General features: G+C 41.0%; 1 protein-coding gene across 5 annotated transcripts in view; it reads right to left on the bottom strand.

The window, feature by feature from the left end:
- Positions 1-2881: 2881 nt before the first annotated feature.
- LOC126915965 (histone-lysine N-methyltransferase MECOM-like) overlaps positions 2882-9695 on the bottom strand; it is a 57961-nt gene continuing 51147 nt past the window's right edge. For 4 of the 5 annotated variants that reach the window (XM_050721249.1, XM_050721251.1, XM_050721252.1 and 1 more), the window contains 3 exons: positions 8527-8626; positions 6574-6730; positions 2882-6492 (listed from right to left, as the gene is read on the bottom strand). In XM_050721249.1, coding sequence (XP_050577206.1) covers positions 4489-6492; positions 6574-6730; positions 8527-8626 — 2261 coding nt within the window. In that variant the 3' untranslated portion in view covers positions 2882-4488. The remainder of the gene's footprint in view (positions 6493-6573; positions 6731-8526; positions 8627-9695) is intronic. The other variant, XM_050721250.1, reaches the window with a different exon arrangement.

The following is a 9695-nucleotide window of genomic DNA, read 5'->3' as shown; positions in this document are numbered from 1 at the left end:
TTTCCATTAGCATACAATCAAATTTAATCATTTGATCATTTTTAATGTAAATTGACGCCTTTAACAATTTATTACAATTATCATTTTTATAATTTTAATAGTTTTTACGAGCGAAAACTAAATTCACACTTGCGTGATACTAGTTTTGGATTTAGAACTGTGTTATTTTATATTGAATTCCAGTTCTTGATGAAAATAACTGTACTGTTATATATTTGTTACATATATGTTATATTTTTACCGAAGTTTCAAACTTTCAATAAGAAGTGATTAAGACAATAAAAGTTAAGATGAATAAAAACTCATACGTCGAAAAATACCGACAGTTAATAAAATGGAGAACTCAAAATCGCAGCCTTGTCAATGAAACAAGTCACCTTATGTACTCTACCTTATCCATAGAACGTGGAGTATAATAACTGATCATCGGAGAGGACGTGGCCGAGTCCCGCCAACGATACCGACTGATATCTTACAGTTATAATATGAATCTGTCTAATAACCTTTCATGCTAACGCAGAAGTAAATGCACTCTTTTATAGTATAAGATATACTTCAAGAAATACAATGAAAACTTTTTAAACTTTTGAAAATGATATGTTACTCAAAAAGATTCATATTTTATTTATACCCATATTTATATCCATATGAATTGACCGATATGAATATGATATTTCACTCCATTCATGATCATCCATAATTAATAATCAACTACTAACATTACATAGCATTGTTCATGTTATAAAAAAAACGCGATGCGCAAGGATATCTATCCTGAACTAATAAATAAAACATATAAAAAGAAAATATGTACTACCACCTACGGATATAATAAATACTCGCGGTCACTATGCTCGTAGAAAATTCTACGTGATACAACCAATCACCCGTGTCGATTCGGGCCTTTCATCCTACGACATGATTGAGTGACCGGAGGGACAAAAAAGCATGCGACTCACAGTTACATTTGGACGATGGACGATGTCGACAATTTTGACGTACCTCAGAAGAAACCATCATGAAGGTTGTCATCCCAGAAAAATTATCAAACCTTATGGTAGACGTACAGGTTATGAAATATCTGTAATAAAATATACAATAGTATACATACAATTTATTGTTGAAGACAAAATTTTACAGTTTATTAATGTAATAGGCAAAAATACAAATTTTCTATTCTATCCAGAGAACACAAGGAAGTGGAGATTGTGGGGAAGCTGTAACAAAATATGTAACATTATAATTTATTCTTAGAGCCACAGTGTTGATTGTTTGATTGTTTCAAAAGTCCAAGATAATGAATCATAAAATTCTATTAAACTTAATAAACGGTAATTACTATAAGAATTGAAACTTTAATAGAACAATTTCAAATGTACATTTTATAATTCAATATAGAGAAACTTTGAGGCTTCTTTCCAATAGTTATTAAAATAATTCAAGCAATATACAAAGAATAAACTAAATGGATGAATAATGTGCAAAATTACTTACACTGCTAGGCTCCAGAAGATGCTTTATCCTCTTGAGTACTGACTCGAATACCAAAAAACGAATATTAAAAAAAAACAACTATATACAAAAAGAGAAATGAAAAATTACCATCGCGCCCGATAAATAAACCGACGAACAAATGCTGACTCTAATTTCGCGTATAACTATTGCAATTGGTACTAATAAGAGATATTCTACTCTGAGAAATATTAAAATTACAATTACAGAACAAACACTGATTTCACTAATCGCATTACACGCCATCATAAAAACATTCGCTGAAAGTAAAACTCTTAGGGGGAGAAGGGCCGTTACATGCCGTTATATGCTTTTCTTCTTCCTCTTACCGAGCGTTTGTTTTGAAAAATATTGCTGTTTACTGCTGTTATAAAGGTACATGTTAAAACGACGTCTGGGAAGGCGTAAAATATTATTTGCGAATGTTATAAAATATGTATCGCTACACTGAACATTAACGAATACTCTAAATGCAATATAACTAATTTTAGGGATTATATTGTGTTACCGAAGGCTGAAACGTATCTTCTACTAATAAACCGTATCACATTTTATAAATACTCGAAAATCTTTGCAAAAAATCCAGAATTTCTTGACCAAACAGTTGCTGGAAGAGCACGATAATGTTACGCGCCAAAATCTAAACTTGTAATGGCGTCTTCTTTAGAAACAATAAAAATTATTGATAAAAGTCGTGAGATGGCGATACCATAGAAAATTCACGCGGGAAATGCAACAAAGTACGACTGATTAAAATCTCTTAAATGAAATTATATACATAAATACAATAAAATCAAGTCAATCGATTTGAAATTAAAAAATCTATTAAAAAATATTTATTACCAGAGTCTATTAAGGAAACAGTACGAAAGAAATAGAAAAGTTTATTAAGAACATTCATTCTAACCGTTTAGAGTTCTATTTAAGATATCTCACGCTGGGTAACACGTCTGAACGCCGCGATTTTCGACAGGTAAATGACGTCCTGCGCAAGGCGTCGCTTAGCTGCTTTCTAATTGGCTAAAGAACCACTTTTTTCTTTCGCGCGAGCAGCTTTGGCATGCGCGCGAAATTGAAATAGTATGTTATATAGGAATTTTGTCGATTGATAAAGTATGAAAATCTTCTCTGATTGATAAAGTATGAAAAAAGTTAAATATCCAAAATAATTTGAATACTTTTCTCTCGATAAATGGTACCTGTATGTACATAAATAAATAATTTCCGAGAAAATGTGAGCATTCTATCAAATAATTCTGCAATAAACGCTTATATATTTATACATTCACATACTTGTATACTATAGTACGAATTTTTATAGAAAGAGGTGTTGGGTAATTAATAATGAGTTAATTAATAGTAATCATCATATTTGAAGTGTAATATTTTAATAGTAATTATAATGAAGTTACAGGATGCTTTTATACAATATGTATAGATAGATTCATAATATAATCGTTCTTAATTAGTATGATCGACGTAAGTATGCTTAATCAAACTGTAAGTTTGTTATCGTCTATTAGAGAAAAGGATGAGAGAAGAAGAGATATGTAGAGCATGTATTCGTAAACTTTTACGTGAAAAAACAAGATAACTTCCTATGTTGTCAACGCCATTATCAAAACGCTATTCACAAACATTGCCTGGGAATGATCAAAAGAAAAGAAGGGAAATAACTTTATTTTTTCTTTCTCTTTGCGATTCCGTACACGCCTACGCCTGTACAAAATTCAAATGTTTGTTTCGTTGAACATTCACGAGCATCATTCTTGAACATCGAGAACAGGATGAAAACACGCGCGATCAGCTTATTTATTATCCAGTGAAATAAACGTAACAATTATGCGTCTCTATAAAGTATTTCTCGTCACAATAAATTGATAAGATCGCATATTTATAATATATGCATATGTATAATATCTATCTATATATATATATATATATTAAAAATCGCAGAGAACTTCTGTATTCTTCTTCTTTTTTACAAACGTTATATCACCTAATAGAAATTTGTACACAGATTCTCATAAAACGTTACTCTTTTAATTACACGTTCACTTCAATAATCGTCATCCTCGTCGCTTTGGTTTCAAGCCGACTAACATCAGACATATGCACGTACTTTTCTACCTATTCGAGCACGAGCTCCACGAGGTTCCTTGAATTCGCTTCCGTCGAGAATTGCAACCATCGAACTACTCACTAGAAAAAAAAACGTCGATGCTTAATCTTCTCCCGGCTCTGATATCTTTAAATCGCTGCACGATTAGATCGTCTTGTGTGAATATACATACTATTAAAGGAGGGTAATCGAGATTTAGAAACTCGAATCGGGATCTGTCTTTCGCGTAATACAGCTTCCCACGACGCAAAATAACTTTCAGTAACTTGGGTAAATAATACTACAATTAGCGACCGATAATCAGGTCGTCGAAGGGAAAAGAGGGAAAGTTCGAACGATTATTAATTACGTGCGCGTGTACAATGAAAACGAGCCTGTAGGAACTACGCTATTGAACAGCTTGTCCATAACGAACGTGAATATGTGTATATGTGGATATGTACGTGTATATGTATTTGTTCGTGTATGAGAAAGGACAGTGAATTTCGTTCGATCTCTCTTACATTCTCACTCTTGCGGTGCAAAAAGAAAAGAAAATAGAAACTTGAAAAATAAAAGCCCACCGAATCCAAAAATGTCTGCGGATTACTATAAACGCACTTTTCTTTAGCGTCTTTAACATCTTATCGTACCCCGAAGAAAGTTCAACTTCAAAGAAGTAATGGTGTCAGCGACGAAATTCTCAAACTGACACTCTTTTCGCGACGAGTTACTTGAAAACACGATAGATCGAATTTTCCTACGGTTATAACAGTTACATCAAGACGAACACCTTTGTAATAGTTCTATGTGCGTCACTAAAACAGCATTTCCGCGAATAATTTCCATCTTCTTCAAACTATCCGACCTATGGGCTATGTGGATATCTCGATGACGGGCTCGGCCGTGTTATTGTTGAGCAGTTCCTGCTTCTCCCTCAGCTTCAGATCGTATTGCGGTGGTGGAGTGGATTCTTTAGCCTCTGCGGGTGACAAGCCATCCGTTTCATCCAAAGGAGAGACTCCTTCCTCGCTATCCTCGTCTTCGTCGTATTCCGTTTCCATCTTGGACTCGTGCATCTCGTGAAGTCGACTAGGTAAATAGGCCGGGTGTGGGGGCAATCCATAGCCAGCCTCGCCACCATAAGTCACCTTTCCCATGAACGATCTGATTTCGTCGAAGTACGTGTCCTCTCGTTCGTTTTCGTTGCTACTTCCCGGTGAATCCGCCACGGAAACAACGCCACTACCGTCGTCGGCTTCGTGTTTCTTCAAATGTCTGTCTAAATTTGTCTGTTGACCGAAGCATCTCTCGCAAAGTGGACACTTGAAAGGTCTCTGTTTGTCGTGGATATTCCTCACGTGCCGCTGAAGATTACTGGAGATGCTGAAGGACCGCTCGCAATACTTGCATTTATAGGGTTGTTCGCCGGTATGCGTACGCAAATGTCTGGTTAAATTAGCGGATCGGGGGAACACCTTCCCGCAGAACTTGCAGGAATATCGGTCTTTCATTTTGCCGTGGGCGTGATGATGATGATGATGGTGATGGGGCGCGATCACGGCCTCTTGGAACGGCTTCACGCCGGGGAACGGTCCCAACGGCGGCCTGGCAAGCAGATCGAATCCTCCGCCTCCTGGCCTAGCGCCGCTGAGCCCGTTCATAAATGTCCCTAAAAAAGGAAGCCCACGCGGTGGTCCGAAGGGTGGTAGCGGTGGTAGCAGTCTGGATTCCGGGGTTGCACTACCAGGAGGCGGTGGTCCACCTGGAAATCCTGGAAAGGAACTAGTTGGTCCGCGATACATGGCCTCCAGCAACATCGGGTGAATCGGTCTGGGATACGCCATGTGCGGTGGTGTGGTGGTAGGTGGTTGTTCCGTGGGTAAGCTGGTTCTTAGCTGTGGGCTGTTGGGTACATCCTTGGAATCGACCTCCATTGGCACGGGCGTTTCTTCCTCGGGTTTTGGAGGATCTGGAGGAGGTGGTGCTTCTTCCATCGGCGCTGGCGTTGGTGACGGGCTACGACTCTTTCTCTCTGCGATGTTCGAATTCGTTCGTTGCTTCTTCGTTTGGACTCTTAGATCTAAAGGTTGATCCGTCGTCTCTTCGTTCGTGGTTGCCGGGGCATGTTCAGAATCCGTCTTTTTCTCGTTGTTTCTGTTGGTCTCCCGTTTCTTAGAGGGATCGTCGTCGCTCTCGGGAGTTGGCTGGACAGGTGGCCTAGCCGGAGATGGTCTGAACGAGGAGGTAGCCTCCTCAGCAGTGGATGGAGATACTTTACTATGCTGCGGCAGTACTCTCGGCGGGGTGAAGCGCTCTTTCTTTGGGCTGTCGCTCCTTTTCTCAGCTTCCTCAACTTTTGGCGGGAACAAGAGCGGAGTGTTCAAAAAGTTAGGAGCGTTCGGGAAAATTCCCGGATAGGGTCCCATCAAACTTGGTGGATAGAAAGGCAAACCTCCTGGGAGACTGACCGGAGGTCTGGGATAGACCAGAAAAGGACTCGGCGCTGGGGTTGGTAACTGCGGCATAGCGCCAGGTGGACCGGTCGGCGGTGTCGAATCGCAGAATCGCTTATGCTTTGATAACGAGGTGACCGTGCTGAAGGACTGTCCGCATTTAACGCATTTGATCTGCATACGACAATCAGCGTGCATGCGTTTGTGTCGGCATAGGTTCGAGAACTGCGTGTATGCTTTAAAGCACACCTCGCACTGAAACGGTTTCACGCTGCTGTGGATATGAGTGTGTTGCTTGAGACCGGAACTGGTGGCGAACGTCTTTCCGCATTCAGTGCACGCGTGGCTTCTCGCGCCCACGTGGTGGGTCCTGATGTGACGCTGGAGGTTCGACGGGTCCGTGAAGACCTGCGGTTTGTCCGACTGTTAGCGAAACTTTGAAGATGTTACTCCAAGGAGATACGTGTCGTGTTTTGTAAAGTTTGCGTCAAATGTGATGCTTACCTTCGGACAGTTCTCGCAGGGGTAGTTGCGGAGATCACCGTGGACGATCGCACGATGACGAACCAACAGTGGTCGCCAGGCGTACGCACGGGGACAATTGTCGCAGCGATGCTGTTCCGCTGGATATCTGTGACACGTTATCAGGTGACTGTCTAATCTGAAAGAAAAACACCAAGAATCACTAAGAAATTCATCACACTATTCAGACATCTGTCACTAAAATCCTACACTAAACCATATGTCACATCCTCGTGACCGTCGATTCAAACCGTCGATAGTTTTCCCACTCTCTTAAATTCAATATTCAAGAATGACAAGCCCGGCTAGAAGAACGGCGCTGTGTTGTCGGCAAAAGCCCTGGAAACTGGAGCGTAATCGCGGCGAAATCTCAAAGCGGGTCGAACAAGAAACCTCAGATATAATCGATCCGGGGCAGCGCACCGACGAAGACTGCGCTCGGTGCAGTCGAGGATGATGACTAAGTGACTCCGGTAGCGCGCCAGCGGACAAGCTCTCTCGTAATAACGGTCACACGCCCCCGAAGGAAGAGGGTGGTCATCGTATACACACAAAGAAACGAAGAGAGAGAGAGTGAGAGAGAGTAAGAGAGTCGCGACAACGGTGGCGATGGCGGGGTTCAACACGAACAACGCTCGTTGTAAGAGCGGGGTGTCGCGAGCTGGCCACGGGTTATGGTCACAGGATGTGCCATGGTGTGGTGGCGGCATTGATTTTACACCCTCGAACACACGTGTCGCGTGAAACCTATTCGTGGTGAGATAGTAGGTTCACGGTGACGGTGCGCTGTGCCAGATGAGCTGCGGGCACGCGACGCCTTCGATGATGCATAAGGGGGTGGCTCGATGCAACCAAATGCGGATCTCGCGCGTACTTTATGTGCTACAACAGGTGACTCTGCCGAGCCGAGGCTCACGGAAGCGGCTGGTGTTGCGGTCTGTCGCCAAACCGGGAAACTGATGCCGGAACAGGCCAAAATGGATGTCCGAAATTGGACCAACTGCGGTTACGTAACACTGAAAAACTTTTCGCCAACTTAATTACGAAAACTAACCGTTGCCTAACAAAAATGTTTATGGAATAACATTGGAAATGCATAATTGCAAATACTAAGAAAAGAAGAGTATTTATTTTTAATTAGAAGACTCGATCCTCTGTAAGGTAATTAGGACAATACCCTTTTACTTTGGTCTTGTAAGCTCGTGGGAAGAAATTAGAAGGCAAATAATCCAAGCTTTCATACGACGATCGCATCGGTTAAGTATTTGACTTTTCGTTTAATAGCGCTACGCAAACAATGTCGGCCCCTGAAAAAGCTATCGTAATTCTGAAGGCAACCCTCGATATGGTTCGCGTGCTCGGGGCCCCTCTTTTCGAACGGAGCGCAGCTAACGCTCAGATTTCGAGTGGATAACGCGCCTCTCGTTCCTGTATTTTCCTGTCGATTAATGAATAACTTATCCGTCATATCAAATTACGATTACCAGTTCGATCTGTTGTTTCTCTCGAGCACTAATGCTAGATATGAAAATACAACCGTCCGTATCTGGTATCGATGTAAAAATTAATCCTCAGGGTGATAATATAAGTAGATGGTTACGAAAAATATATCAATCTCGATCGCGATTTGTCGTCGGTGTGTCGCTAGAGGGGACAATTCCCGACGATCTGATTTCAACAGCGTATAAAGAGTTATTTATAAATCCTTCATGAACCAAGCTTTAGTATCGTCGACTTTATGGCGATTTCTCGCTTCATAAAACGTAATAATAAATCTATTGCTCGTTGATAAAGGTTCAAGGAGGTCGAGAAAGAAAAAATATGAATTTTAACGATTTTGTTTAAACAATCTTATTGTTAAGAGCGAATCAGTTACCTAACGAAGCTACTGAAATTTATTACGATCAAAGTATGATTTCTTTTTAGGATACTTACAGTTCAATATCTTGAAACGGTTTGTCGCAGACAGGGCATCTGGTCTCCCCTTCCTCCTCGTCTTCTTTATCTTCGTCTACGGTCCCACTGTGTTGCGAGGCTACAAGCATAGAAAAGAAAAGACACATGAAACGGCCCTGCAGAAAGAGAAACGAAGATAGACTGAAAGTCATAATTCCGTTCCACTTTGTGACGGGCTGCGGCTCTATAAATTACAACCCCGAGAACGATGATACGTGACCCGTCCTAGTGTGGGCGAATTACGTGATCGAGAAGCGCGCGGGGAGCCAGCAGAGAGTGGCGTGACAAGTGGACGCCGGGATTGTTCCTGAATTATTAAATCAAACCGGCACTATCGGTTTATCTATCCGTGGAAGAACTCGGTCTGTCTATGAGCATCCTATGGACTATTTTTTCCTAAACGTCGCGTTACTTCGTTTTTCAACAGAAACGTCGAAACACTGCACTCTCAAAATTACAATTACAACGTCGTCCTTTCAGCCTTTTATTTTTAATGAATATTTTGAAAAATCGACGACGATTTCTTTTTAAACATTCCAAAGTTTGAATAATAAACGCAAAACTAAATACGTTGGACGAGTAGCAAAGGAGCGAAGAAGAAAGTTAACACGAGAAAACACATCACGACCACTATCAAGTACCTTCTCCTATCGCTAGTCGGTCACGATGCTGCAGTCGACGAAGACAGTGGATACAATGATGCACCAGTTAGCTGGTAGAATGTTATTCTGCAACTGAAAACGCGAACGGGGTGTCGGGGACCGCTTCCCATTGGTAACAGCGAGGTCGGAGTCCAACCAATCACAGGTGAGACTCGTTTGCCCCCTGCGGCCTCTGTTCACCCCCAACTGACAAGAGCAACGGCAGGTAAAATCAGGAGTCCGTGAACGAGACAGCGTGTAATTTTTAATGATGGAGATTTCAGACCGATCCAACGGCCAGAGCCTTCTAAAGTCTCCGCAAGTAAAAAAAAAATACACTTTTTAAACCGATATAGACAGTATAATCTGTCGATAGTCCGAATAACTTAGCCTTTTTGGTTCACTTACCTAAACACGTTATCTTTTAAATGTAAAAGTGTAAAATAGAGATTAATTTTAAATCGTAATTTAATCGTGATTAATGTCATTTCAAAGCTAAACGTAGAC

The sequence above is a fragment of the Bombus affinis genome, chromosome 5, assembly GCF_024516045.1.
Source record: "Bombus affinis isolate iyBomAffi1 chromosome 5, iyBomAffi1.2, whole genome shotgun sequence".
Classification (NCBI taxonomy): Eukaryota; Metazoa; Arthropoda; class Insecta; order Hymenoptera; family Apidae; genus Bombus; species Bombus affinis.
This window is presented reverse-complemented; position numbering and strand designations above follow the sequence as displayed.